This window comes from Callospermophilus lateralis, chromosome 1, assembly GCF_048772815.1.
Source record: "Callospermophilus lateralis isolate mCalLat2 chromosome 1, mCalLat2.hap1, whole genome shotgun sequence".
Taxonomy (NCBI): Eukaryota; Metazoa; Chordata; class Mammalia; order Rodentia; family Sciuridae; genus Callospermophilus; species Callospermophilus lateralis.
Window position 1 is genome coordinate 25,954,158 of NC_135305.1, and position 14,992 is coordinate 25,969,149.

Consider the following 14,992-nt stretch of genomic DNA (forward strand, 5'->3'; position numbering starts at 1 on the left):
GGAGTGAGATCTTGGTGTATTTTTGATTTGCATTTCCCTGATTGCTAGAGATATTGAACTTTAAAAAAAAAAAACGTATTTATTGGCCATTTGTGTTTCTTCTTTTGGGAAACATCTGTTTAGCTCTTTTGCCCATTTGTTGATTGGATTATTGGGGTTTTTCAATGCTCATTGTTTTGAGTTTTTTTTAGTCTATTCTGAATATTGATCCCATTGGAGAATTAGCTAGCAAAGATTTTCTCCCATTCTGTAGCTCTCTCTCTTCACATTCTTAATCATTTCCTTTGTTGTCCAGAAGCTTTTCAATTTGGTGATATCCGACATATTGATTCTTAGTTTTAGTTCTTGTGCTTTAAAGGTCTTATTGTGGAAGTTAGTGCCTGCACCTGTGTGATGGAGTGTTAACCCTGTGTTTTCATCTAGTAGTTGTAAGATTTCTAATTCCTAAGACAGTGATTCATTTTGATTGACTTTTGTGCAGGGTGAGAGGGATCTAAATTCATTCTTCTATATATGGATATCCAGTTTTTCCAGCACCATTTGTTAAAAAATCTATCTTTTCCCCAACACGCATTTTTAATACCTTAGTCAAGTAACAGGTGGCTTTAAGTATGTGGGTTTGTCTCTGTCTTCTATTCCATTCATGTCTATTTTGATGCCAACACTGTACTTTTTTTGTTACTATACCTCTGTAGTATAATTTGAGATTGGGTATTGTGATGCTTTCTGCACTGCTCTTCTTGCTCAGGATTGCTTTGGCTATTCTGGATTTCTTATTCTTCCAAATGAATTTAAAGACTGTCTTTTTCTAGTTCTGTGAAGAATGTCATTGATATTTTGATGGGGATTGCGTTGAATCTATATGTTACCTTTGGTAGTTTGGCCATTTTGACAATATTAATTCTGCCTGTATAAGAACATAGGAGGACTTTACATATTCTAAGGTGCCATGGTTTATATATGAGGTGTCCCCCAAAAGGTCATGTATGAGACAATGCAAGAATACTCAGAAGTGAAATGATAGGGTTATGAGAACCTTAAAATAATAAGTACATTAATCCACTGATATGATTAACAGGGTGGGAAGTATAGGTAGGTAAGTTTTGGCTGGAAAAGGTGAGTCATCAGAGGTGTACCTTTAGGATATATATTTTGTACTTTGTGAGCCAAGTTTAGTTTCTCTCTCTGCTCCCTGGTTCCATGTCCTGAGCCACTTTCCTCTTTCACACTTTTCCACCATGATGTTTTTCCTCACCTTGGGCCCAGAGCAATGGAGCCAGCTGTCTGGGGATTGAGACCTCTGAAACTGTGAGCCCCAAATAAACTTCTCCTCTAAAATTGTTCTTGCTAGTTGTTTTGGACATAGTGACAAAAAAAAAAAAGTTGACTAAAACTAATAAGCTCTTCTTTAATTTCTTTCTTTAATGTTCTATAATTTTTATTGCAGAGATCTTTTTACCTCCTTATTTAGATAAATTCCCAAGTTTGTTTGTTTATTTTAGGTTGTGAAAAGGATGGTTTTGCTGATTTTTTTTTTCTCAGCAGAATTGCTGTTGGATTATAGGGAAGCTATTTATTTACTTACTTATTTTTTCCAGTTTGAAATTATATTTTATTTTTAAAATACCTAGAAATATTCAATAACTATATATATATTTTAAAAAATTTTAGTTGTTGATGGATCTGTATTTTATTCATTTATTTATATGTGGCACTGAGGATCAAACCCAATGCCTCACACATGTGAGGCAAGAGCTCTACCACTGAGCCACAACCCCAATTATATATTTTTAAGAAGAAAAACCTCGTTTTCCTTATTCTAGCATCATTGGCAGAAAAAAAAGAACATTTTGGTTTAGAAATGTTATTGAGTATCTATGAAAATTATGACTATATTTATGGAACTTTCAAAAATCTAAAAGCACAGGGTACATTTTCAGAAGAATAATGTTACTCATACCCATTTATAATTATATTCATAATATTAGAATATAGCTAAGCCATGTATAATTAAGCCAATCAAATAGAGTCCAGGAAGAAACTGTTCTTATTGAATTTAGAACAGCACATATTGAAGATTTTGGTAATACATATGAACAAAAAGAACACTCGAAAACCCCAATCTAAATATAAATGTATTTTTAAAGGATTTTAAAAGCATGCTCCATTAGATTACAGCTTTCTCTCACTTTTATAACAGTTGTATTTCTGTCTACCTGTGCATAGCAAAGCATTAGAAATGATGTCAGAAATGTGCTAATGTAGAAATGCACTCCATAAAATTTATCATATTCCTTATCCCTGCAGGGGCAAGAGGGAAAGAAAGCCTAGGTAGAGGTATAGTTGCAGTATTTATGGAAGAGATAAATAATGAATCTTCATAGTGCAAACCATTCCATAATGAATTAATAAGGCTCTCGTCTATTTTAAAATTGATCAAGAAGCTAGTTGCCTCTATATACATCAATTAATTCAAACCATATACTCTTAAAAAGACAAAGATCAGTAGGTATTTCCTAAGTAAACAACACCAAAAGGAATACCTCTTCCATTGGTTTTTGATATCACAGGATTTTGTCAGGGTGGAATATAACATTTAAATAAGCAATCTTATTTAAGATTGTAAGAGGGGCTGGGGTTATGGCTCAGCGGTAGAGCGCTCACCTCACATGTGCAAGTCCCTGGGTTCGATCCTCAGCACCACATAAAAGTAAACAAATAAATAAAAGTTTAAAAAATGTTAAAAAACAAAACAAAACAAAACAAAAAAATATTGTAAGAAACTACACTACTATGAATATTATCCCACCGTTACTATATATATTACATATTAAATTCATAAGTATTACACATCTAATTAACATGAAACATGCTTGCACATTTATGCTATGAGTGAGTGAAGATAGCAGTGATGATGCTAGTAAGAAAAAAATTATCATTAGCTAATACAACAAGCAGAAATCAGGTATAGGGTTGATTATTTTCTGATGAGGAAAAGTAAATTAAATTTTAAACACAGAAATATAAAAAGAAAAGTACTCTCTTATTTCCCCATGTTAAAATAAAGCTAAGTAATACACTGCAGCATAACCCCCCCCCAAAAAATCACCTCTTCAACACAGTGTAAGATTTAAATGCAACCTACACCAAGGTGCATGTCATATTAAACATAGTAAGGTTTCTGCTGCCTCAAGTACTTCCAGTTCCTACCCAGGTTATAGTGAAATACTGGTGGTGATTCTAACAGTTTTATCAAAACAAATGTAGTTTTTTTAAGAAAAGTATTTCAAAAGACAAATCAAAATGCCTCAAACTTTATCCAACTCCAGCATTACCTATGTAAATGATATTTATTTGCTTCTCACTAATAAGTCATTATTTCACTCACACTAGACTAACAAACTTTCCATACTGTAGTGTCTTCCTTGCCCAATGTCAAAGGAAAAATCCAAAGTAATTAGCAAAGAAAAATGTATGGATTTGCACCCCCTTTTCTTTTGTTTTAAATATCTTTAAGTTGTAAAAAGTGTTTCAAGTTTGTAATTCCTAATAGGAAAACGTTATCTAAATAAATACCCTAAGGGCAAACCACTGTAAAATGTTTCAACTCTATTTGGTGTAGAGGAGTAGGGATTATCTTCATAGCACCCCAACTCTTCTGATGTATTTTTACGACATCCATTAAGTGATCTAGGTTGCTTCCAAGTCACTAAAAGTTTCATTGAGCCAAGGCATTCCTGCCACTGCAGGCATGCCCACTCCCCTTCCAGGTATTCTCCTTAGGAAAGTCACCCAGAAGAGAACCATACTGAGCTTCTGCTTACCATCTGGCTTTTTCCTCCCTCTGGGCTATCATGCTACTCTCAAGCCTTCTTAATTCATTCTTTCTATTGTTTCTTTGATTTCTCACTCTTCATGTTTTTGCTCATACATTCTCCATTGTTCAGCAATTTTCTGGGCCCTTGGTTGAACTTCTTTCAGCATTGCACTAGCATCACCAACATAATCCAGTTTACAGGCAAGGGCAAGATCGTGGGATTCCTTCCAGTGTCCCAGAAGTCTGTGTACTTTCCCTAGCCACTTGGAGGGCTGAGATGAATCAGAATTTATTTCAATGGCTCCGTCACAGTCTTGAATGGAAGTATTTGGCTTTTGTAATTTGGTGAAGACAGTGACTCTCTTGGTACACAGAATACCCAAGTGAGGATTTAGCTTGATGGCATCTGTGAACAAGTCAATGGCTTTCTGTAGTTCATTATCATTCAGAGCTTCAATAGCAGCCCCTTTCTTTTCATTTGCTTGATCCATCATCTCCTTTATTATCTCTGTATTTTTGTCTCCCATTGCATAAGTGTCTGGTTCAGTTATACCTTGTCAATTTCTAGACACATATCTGGGTTCCTATTAAGATATCTATTTCTTTTCCTACCAGCTGCCCTGTCCTCTCTCTTTGCTTATGCTCCTCTTGTCACTGCACCTACCACTGGTGCTAGTCAAGTTGGTGTGTCTCTGAAATATTATGTTTGTCTGTGTGTGTGTGTGTGTGTGTGTGTGTTTTTTTTTTAAACAGTCCAGTGTTAAGTTTCAGTGAGTACCATTAGTTACTCACCTCACTGAAGAACAGTCTTCCTGCTTTGTAAGTTGGGGCTAAGGAACTGCTGGGAAGTGCATCCTTCCTTTAATCCACCATCTTCTCTCCCACATTAAACTCTTAATAGATTTAAAAAGACAGATGACATAAAAGGTATCTTGTCTGAATGAATGGAAAAGCAAAATATGGTATGTACACACAATGAAATACTATTTAGCTTGAAAAGGAAGGAAATATGCTACAATATGGGTGAAGTTTCAGGATATTGTTTATGCTAAGTGAAATAAGTCATCCACAGAAATACTATATGTTTCCACTTATATGAGGTACTTCGAATAGTAAAATTTACATAGAAAAGTAGAATATTGGTTGCCTGGGGCTCAAGGGGAGACTGGGAAATTACTGTTTGATATAGATGAAAAGAGCTACGTGATAGCTGCTAGTTATGGTTTCACATCATTGTGAATGTGTTTAATTCCACTGAACTGTATGTACACTTAAAAGTGGTTAAGATGGTATATGTTATATTTAGTTTACAATGTTATTTTTTTTTAAATATTTATTTATTTATTTATTTATTTATTTATTTTAGTTATCGGCGGACACAACATCTTTGTTTGTACGTGGTGCTGAGAATCGAACCCGGGCCGCACGCATGCCAGGCGAGCGCGCTATCACTTGAGCCACATCCCCAGCCCCTACAATGTTATTTTTTAAGTTAAAATTAACATTTAGATTCTAAAGATATTTTATTTTCAATTTCTTTATTTTATTTGTGGTACTAGAGGTTGAACCTAGGAGTGCTGTAACACTGAGCTACACCTTGGCCCTTATTCAGTTTTATTTCAAGACAGCGTGTCACTTAGTAGTCCAGACTGGCCTCTAACTTGTGATCCTCCTATTTCAGCCTCCAGAGTAATTACAATCATGTGTCACCACATCCAACTTAATTTCCATGTTTTATTAAGAAACTTTGAAGTGCACACAAAAGAGAATTTTTATAGTAAAACCCTGAAATGCCCATCACACAGATTGAACAGTTACTAAGAGTTTATCAGATTTGCTTTATCTCCTCTTTTCTATTTTGTTACCATCATTGTTGTCATCTTCTCCCCCACCTTTTTTTTTTTGACTGAACTGTCTTTCAACTAAGTCAAACTTTAATCTGTTATTAAAGTAAATCAGTGTTATGTATTCCTACATACGTTAGTACACCTTTTTTTAAAAAAGAATTTTTTTCACATAATCACACCTAATAAAATTAGGAACATTGCATTCTATCATCCAGTGCTCATCTGTAACCAAATGTTCCTGTTTGTCTAAAATATATTGTTTTGTAGTTGATGTTTTTGAATCAGGATTGAAAACCATATATACAATTATAACTCCTTAGCCACTTGGTAAAGTAATTTCTCCCACATTCATTTTTTCCTACAGTTGTTTATTTACAGACTTTTCATCTAGAATGCCTAGCATTCTGGAATGTTCCCTTGTGGTTTACTTAATTTTCCTATATTCACGCTGTCCAACATGTTAGCCACTAGCCACATATGGCTCAGCATGGTCAGTCTAAATTGAGATATGTTGTGTGAAATACATATGAGATTATGAAATAAAGTTAATATCTCATTAGTAACTTCTTACATTGACTACATGTTGAAATGATATTTGGACATATTAGGATAAATAAGTACATTATTAATTCTGTCAGGTTTTCATGTATCTACTGGAATATTTAAAATCACATATTTGACTCATATTTCTAGTGGACAGCACTGGTCTATATTCTGTCTGTTTTAAGCCTCTTGGCTGCATTAGCATCATCTCTGAACAGAATATCAGACCCACCCCAAGACTATTGAATCAGAATCTGTATTTTAACATGATCCCCGGGGGATGAAGGACACATTAAAATTTGAAAATTGCTGCATATTCATATCCTGTGAAGTAGATCCTCTTAATGCTGGATTAGTGATTCTCAATTCTGTTTGTACATTAGAGTCACCCCAGGGAGATTTATGAGGATGAAAGACTGAACCTCACCTCCAGAGGTATTGTTGATTTAATTGATGAAAGGTGGGACCCAAGCAATAGTATCTTTGAAAATCTTCTGAGGTGTTGCTGGTAAGCAGTCAAGACTGAGAACTAATCTAAAGAGTTAGGTTAAAGAGTTAGGGTAAGTTTTAGGTTAGCTTTTTGGGCAAGAATATTCTGTAACGGGTACCTCTTCTGAATGTTGGGAAGCACACAGGTTGTCTCACGTTTAGTGAGTCTCAGATTGGTGAGCTGGTGGTGAGGACCTGATTTCTTCTATGTGATAGTTCACATCAGTCTTTCATCTAATGGCTGGAGCCATAGTCAAGCATCACTTAAAGCAATTGATGAATTAGTGTTTATAAAATGGTGATTTTTAGTTGTTATCCCCCCCCATACCTATTGGCTGGAATTATGTATAAAGAACTTCCCTTCATTGATTAGTGCTGTTTAGTGGTTACTTTGAAATAAAGTTCTTACAAAATACTGTTAGTTTTCAGAATAAGATGCTGATGTCCCACTTCTTTCAATTATTACCAATGAGATGAAGTTTTTGTTTTGTTTTTCTTTTTGAGAATAATTACAAATTTACTGCATGCAATCTCTTCTACAAAGTTGATTAACTTATATGAGATACATAAAAAGATATGATCTCAATGTAGCAAGGAAATCATCTTAATTCATAGGTGATATTTCCTCAAATTTAATGTATCTTAACAAGTAACACTACATGAATACCGAGTAGAGTAATGCAGCCAAATACTATAAAACACCAGTGGAAGGTGTTCTCTCACTACTACCTCTGGTTCAGTTTAACTAAGTCTTGGAGGTGCTTCTGCTGTAGTTACTTCATTTCATGCATTTTATCCTTGACTTCATGAAAGGCCTCAACTTTTGCATCCTGAACTCTTCTGTACTTTCTTCCCTCCTACTGCACCTCAGTCCTGTAAATTAAACACAGGGGTGCTCTACCACTGAACTATATCCTCAACCCTTTTCATTTAGAGATTAGATCTCATTAAGTTTCTGAGTCTGGCCTCAGATTTGCAATCCTCCTGTGTCACTGTGATTACAGGCCTGCACCACTATACCTGGCTCTGTACCTTTTTCTGTCAAAGACTCTTTATAGTTGATGATGTTGTTAAAGTCCAGATTTATTGTAATGTTTTTTGGGGGTGGGGGTGCTCTGGGCTTAGAGCCTTGCGCATGCTAGGCAAGCACTCTACCATTGAGCTACATCCCTAGCCCAATTGTAATATTTCTTTACTATTTAGGAATTTGACAAATATTTTTAATTGGGTATGGAATTTTTTTAGATTATTATTGTTTGTTATTGTGTTGTTGTTGTTGTTTTTTGTATTCTAATTAGAAAATTGAACTGGATATAAGTTGTGAGTTCCTAACATGTCTGTGCCTAATGCCAGTTACTTTTGATATGATATTGCAAAACCACATCAAAAGTTTGTTCTGCTTGTTCCTATATTATAGCAGAAATGTCTGCACTCATTGTGCAACTATCTTTTTCATTTTCATTTTTTATTTCTGATCCTTAGTTATTCCCATTTTTTATTAATATAAGTCCCTTCATTGATTCCTTTGTTGTTCTGACATGACCCATTTGTCTTTGATGACTTCCTTGCTTTTTAGCACAAGATAGCTGAAACTCATCTTGTGTATTTCCTTCATCATAACTGGCATCAATCATTCCTATAAAGAGCCAAGGTTTCTCTTTTAAAAATTTTAAAATGGTTTGGGGAGGGGGGTGAATAATGAGTTGTTTGATTTTTTTTAAGTTCTAAATTACTTTTTATTGTCTCTTTCTTTTTAAAAGATAATGTCAAGTTCTAAAATGAAACCAGGGCTCAAAAACACTGCTGCTTTCAGAATCTTAATTAGATTTAGGTTTAACTTTTTGGACAAGACTATTTCATAGGTAAATAGATAATTAATTTATAATTTTTGGATACCTGGATCCCTTTTTAGGCTTTTCCTTTGGCAAAATTTATTTGAAAGGAAATACTTATAAAGTATAAATACTTATAAAGCAAATATTTATTCCATGACTGTTTTAAAACAATATAGAGCAAAGAATAGACACACAAATGGAGAACATTTTATATTAACATTATGAAAAAACCATATATACATTTCTAATTCTGTGAACTTGGAACAAAGAAGAGTAAATTCTCATTACTCTTCTTGGTATTGTTATTTTTTAACTTCTTTAATATTCATTCAATTGCCAAATATTCACTGAAAATATAAAATGTGCCCAGGATGTTGGCACACACCTGTAATCCCAGTGATTCAGGGAGCTAAGACAGGAGGATCACAAGTTCAAGGCCAGCTTCAGCAACTTAGCGAGGTCCTAAGCAACTTAGTAAGGCAGGGTAAATGAAAAAATTAAAAATAAAGAGGGTTGGGGATGGAACTCAGTGGTAAAGCATCCTGGGTTCAATCCCCAGTGCTAAAAATGAAGGAAAGAAAATTTATGATGAGCTAGGCCCTGATTCTAGGTGCTGGTATTTCAAGAATGAATAAAATAGTCCCCATCCTCACCAAGTTTACATTGGGTCAGAACAGGAGTCAACAATAAATAGCATCTGAAAGTTGGTCCTGTTCCTCTCCCAAAGAGAAACTGGGTTAGGTAGCTCTGTTATCCTGAGTTATGGAGTGAAATTTATCTTACATCTTCAATTTTTAATGATTTTCCCTTTCATTGACTTTTTCAGTATTTTATACTTAGCCATTCTGCCCATTAGCATAAAATTCTGCATTACTGTAGTTATATTAGATCCTTTATTTTCATGAAGATTATAGCCTATGAGTTTCTCAATGTGCCACATCACAGATAGCACTGGGATACACCTTAAGACTTACAGCACATCAGATAAGAATTGCTAAATTGCAAATAATATAGATTTTCTGTCTTAGTTCATTTTACAGAATACCTGAAACTGGATAGTCTATAAAGAACAGAGATTTATTTGGCCCACAGTTCTGGAGACTTAGAAATCAAAGAGCACAGCAGAGGCATTTTTCCAGAGCCTTCATGTTGTGTCATCCCATGTAGGAAGGCAAAAGAACAAGAGAGTGAGAGCAAACAAGAGACCTAACTCAAAGCCCAGAGCACTTTGAGTAATCAGTGAGTGGATTCATCCATTAATCTAGGAGGGACGAACCCTCATGACCTAAATTACCTCTCATTAGATTCCACTTCAAAACAATGTTGCATTTGGAATGAGGTTTCCAAAACACTCATTATGAGGGACACAATTGCTCTATGGGATATTATCAAAGTCTAGAGTATAGATTTCTAGATCTTTTAAGGGGGCTTAAAAATAACTATAGATATAAGCCTACTTTCTAAAAGAAAGATAAGAGACCAAATTGTGGAAATATTTTATTTTCTTTCATTTAAATAGTGAGCATAGTGCTGTGGACTCAAGAATGTAGGATCTCATTTTTAAAGCCAGAGTACTCTGTATTTACAGAGAAACTGAAGACTTTGAGAACAAATTGGTGGGAGTTGTTGAGAACACCATTTAAAGGACCATGTGGATGGAAAGGAGCCACGAAAGAGAAACAAACAACTTGGGAGTTTGAAGAGGAGGATTGTAAATTTGAGGTCCCCCTCAGCAACTTGGTGAGACCCTGTCTCAAAAATAAAAAGTCTGCAGATGTAACTCAGTGGTAGAACTACCTTGAGTTTAATCCCAAGTATAGAAAATTAAACATAAAAGCCTTTTAAATTGTGATTAAGTATTGAAAAAAAGTAATACACCACTCTAAAGTACTTTGTATGTTTTAACTAATTTAATAACCTTTATAATAATTTCATGAGGTAGGTAGGTGTCATCCAGAGATGCGGATTCTCAGATTAAAAACTCAAAGCCACATAACTGAGGGGTGGTACTACACTAATCTAGAGCCCTTAATCTTAACTTTTATTATGAAGTGGTGTATACAAAGTCAGCCAGCCTATAATCAGTGACTCAGGAGACTGAGGCAGAAGGGTGGCAAGTTCAAGGTCAGCCTCAACAATTTAGCAAGGCCCTCAGTTACTTAGCAAGACCCTCTCTCAAAGTGAAAAATAAAAAGGACTGGGGATGTAGCTCAGTGGTAATGCACTCCTGGATTTAATCCCCAGTACTAAAACAATAAAAAACAAAGTCAGATGGAATCCATGGGAAATGTCAAGCTGAAATAGTTTTCATTTAGTGGTAATGTGAATTGTATATAGAGGCAATACAATACTGTTTACCAGTTTTCTTCTTTGTTAGAAAGTCTGCTGATTCTTTAATAAATTTTAGTAAATAGATTTTTAATTGATTTGTATTTTTTTGGTGCTGGGATTCAAACCTGGGGCCCTATGCCTGCCAGTCAAGTACTGCATCACTGAGCCATACCCCCAGCCCAAAGTTACAAATATTTTTAGAAGACTCTTAATATTATGTTAATCATCCCAATAAATAAATATTAAATAAAGCTGCTATTCCAAAGTAGCTTATAATCAAAGGAGAAGAACCAAAGGACAGACTAAATCATTAGAATAATTTATTTTTTGTTTGTCTGTATTTTCATGCTGGGATAGACACTGATGCATGCTAAGCAAGTGTTCTACCATATATCTACACTCCTACCTTAAAATAATTGATTATTAAATTTTATGAGACTACAAAGCAATAAAGGTGGTATTCACTGTGGTCTGAAGGTCTTTATGTAAGAGGTAGAAAATTAAATGGATCTTGAGAGATGGATAGAGTTTGGATCCTTTGGAATATAGTAGGGATATTATTAATGGTGGAGGAGTAAAGGCAAAGAGATGATATATTTTGGGCATATAAATAAACCTGAGTTTTTAATCATTATCACTAATAAGGCAGCCTTGCAACTTACTCTGAGCTCTATTTTAGCATTAAAAGTGTCAGAAACTGCCTCAAAGAAAGACTTGATGGAGTTATATCTAGCTTAAAATCCATAAAATCTTTCTTAAAATTGTTTTTGAAAATTCAATTATGTTATTTTGAGGGACCAAATTCCTGAATAATTTACCTTGAGAATCTAAAAAGAAATCAATTACTAGAAATTTAGAGGTACATACCACATGAAAGTTATTAAAATTAACTGTGAAGACTGTATTATTATTACTTTCTTAGGCAATTAAACAATTTTCCTTGAGTGGAACTTTCTGTAGAATCTTTATCTCAATGAGAGAATAGTAAATCTATGATTTATATCATAGATGAATGATTAGTAGAATCTATCACATATAGAATAGTTCCATGTTTTTAGAGTAGCTGACTAACTTCAGCACCAGAGTTTCAATTAAAGTAAAATGCTAAGCATTATATATTTTTACCTTTACCACTGACTTAATACCATTATATGATAACAATTGTTGAGTAATTTAAAGTAAATCCATTATAAGCTGGAACAAATAAGAAAAATATCATCAGCCTCATATTAGGGTTATTTGAATCAGTTTGAATAGGTCTTGATATTAAAAGAGTATATTTTCCTGGTTCTAAGGTAAGTGGTAGGATTCTTTGATTCCAGCCAATCACAATCAATTCTTTAGTACAAGTAGAATTCTTTAAAAAGATATCAGCAACTCACAGAATAGATAGATGACTGGAGAAATAAATCTGGAAGGAAAAGCTACTCCCAGGGGCTGGAAATAGGGACTATGGGGAGGTCTCTATGCTCAGACACTCTGGTCAGAGCCCCACTGCTCAAGTGAATTAATTACTGTCCTTTTACTAGCTCTAGTCAAGATAAAATCCAGGGATGGGATTTTTCAACCTAACTTAATTCATTTGCCTGTCCCATAGTGTACTGGAGTATACAGGAGTGGTGAAAGAAAGGGCCTTATGCAAGGATTCTCCAGGAACACTTCCTCTTCATAGTGGCAAGGCAAGTGCCCGGATTTCCTGTCTCCAGATTCCTCACAAAAGAAGGAAAAAAGATGAACAGAAACTACACCTATCCTGTGCACTGAAATGTCTCATCTCCTGTTTCAGAGGATCGGACAACTGTCCATAGAAAACAGGATTTCTAAGAACAGAGGTCTAAAGACATACCTTAACCTGTCATTAGGCAAAAATTCTCTATGGACAAGTGTTGTGTAAAAACTTTGGTGAAATTTTAGTTTTTTCTTCTATTTTATGAGGTGTAAAATTTCTCAATTTTTCAGAAAGAATATTTTATAAATTAGAAATTGTTCAGTTGCTTATTAACAAGAGTTCTACCAGTGTCCTTACCTCACACATGCACATTTGCTTGTCTCACATCCTGCTCAGTTAGGACTTTGAAGTTGAGTTTTCTAGTGATGATGTTCACTAGAAACCCCGAGAAAGGGAATATGTAAGAGAAAAATCTACTAAAAAAACAAAAATAATGATAGTTTATTATAATAGGTTATCTTGCCAATAATCCTCAGTTCTGCTTTACATGATTTCTATATCAATCTTAAAATTACTTTAATACTTTGCTGTTTTCATTTTAAAAACAAGGTTAAAATATCTTTAAAGATCTTTTCTGAATTTTTCATTTATATTCTAGTACAAGGAAACTGTGGCAACTAACCAAAAAGATTATCTTCATGGGATACATTATCACTGACTTTGTGTATTTTACTTATTACATTTTGAGAGTCTAGTGCTTATATTAGATGTTTTTTTTGTGGACATTATAGGACAAATATTTTTCAACATATACAGATTGTGAAAAATCCTAAATATTTGCCTATGGCCTGGTTGAGACATGTAAAAATGGTAATTCTTTTAGAATCACTGTTAAGTTAGAGGTGATATACCGGTTGATTTTCCTAAGTGCAGGATTGTTCTGTCAGTACCTCATTTCCTCCCCTCTCTTGCCTCCCAACACAGGACTATTGTCTGTAGAAGTTGTTGGCAAACACAAATGATTTCCTTGCTTCTGACTTGATGGTTCCAAACCTTGGCACACTAAGGTCATGGACTCCTGTTTGAGGATGTGCATTGCCAAGATGAATTTTAAGGCTCTGTAGACATACAGCAGATCTCTACTTTTAAATCTTCTTTAACCATAAACTTAAACGTTGAAGTTGTTTCATGAAGATGATCACTTGGTTCATACAGTTGAAATTTTAGCAAAAAGATAATTGTTTTGTAAGTTGTTATTCACAATTACATTTCTACAAAAATTAAAGGAAGGAAACAAAAAATAAAACCACAAATTGTTATGATGGCTTTATTCTGTAGTTGGAATATGTCCAGTGGCTTATATTGTTCACTGCAGCTGTCACTGGTTTAATCAAATTCATGAAGATTTATAGTCATATCCATCAAAAACAGTAATGGGAATCTCATGGATTTTTTATTTTGTATTTTTCTGTACCCTTTATTTTATTTTATTTTTTTGGTGGTGGTGCTGAGGATTGAACCCAGGGCTTTGTGCATGCGAGGCAAACGCTCTACCAACTCTATATACCCAGCCCTGCAACCTTTCTTCTAAAATTCATTTTAATTGCTTTTTGCTTATTTGAGTTAAATTACTTTTGGAGGTCGTTTCTGAGTTTTGAAGCCAGAAAAATTATACACTTGAAATCTTAAATGTTTTAAATGGCACCAAATAGCTTGTATCTTTAGGCTATCACCATTGTATTTTAGTTATGATGTAAAATCCTTCTTTGGTCCTTTAGTTTTTTAGTAATAATCTCTGTGGAAAATATAGAAAGTCTGAGTTTCAATAGTAGTGATTTATTGTAATCAGCAAAGAAAGAAAATAAAGCATATACTGCAGAAGACAAAACAGCCATAGTCCCAGCCAGTCTTGCTATAGTTTTGTTCACAATCTATTAACATACCACTTTTAAAAGATGAATTTTGGGGACCTAAATTGATATCATTAGGTTCCTCTGCCATTGTAACAGTGAAGACAAAAGCACTCACCATCTTAATATTCACAGGACTGTGCTAAAGAATAATGATTTAAGATCAAGACAAGAGTTAACTGCCCACCTCACCAACCAGTGGCCTTCCCCAGGAGCTCTGGATGTCAATGCTGTTGCCTTGGATACGTTGCTTTACCGAAAACACAATAAACAGTGGTATGAGTAAGTGTAATACCTTTTTTTCCAACTAATTACAAATACAGTTGTACCAAAACATGTGGCTCTCCACTTTGGTGTCTCAGTTATTCTGAATTTATTACTAGCTTAGAGCAAAGATAGGCTTTAGGTCTACTTTGGTAAAGTTAGACAGTCGATGTATTAACATTTTGAAGCCAAGGCACCCTGGGGAAGTAAAACATCTGAGAAATTCTCATGTGGTATTATTGGACCAGCTATCTGCTTCTTCTGTTTAATTTTTAGCCAGTCCTTTG

General features: G+C 34.4%; 1 protein-coding gene and 1 pseudogene across 7 annotated transcripts in view; one reads left to right on the forward strand and one right to left on the reverse strand.

The window, feature by feature from the left end:
- The window catches only part of Rundc3b (RUN domain containing 3B), a 139,442-nt gene that overhangs the window by 102,396 nt on the left and 22,054 nt on the right, over positions 1-14,992 (forward strand). For 5 of the 7 annotated variants that reach the window (XM_076860698.2, XM_076860703.2, XM_076860714.2 and 2 more), the window contains one exon: positions 14,577-14,723. The exons of the other annotated variants lie outside the window; for them this stretch is intronic. In XM_076860698.2, coding sequence (XP_076716813.1) covers positions 14,577-14,723 — 147 coding nt within the window. The remainder of the gene's footprint in view (positions 1-14,576; positions 14,724-14,992) is intronic. 7 annotated transcript variants of the gene reach the window in all.
- On the reverse strand, positions 3,719-9,471 carry LOC143411733 (putative protein FAM10A5 pseudogene; annotated as a pseudogene).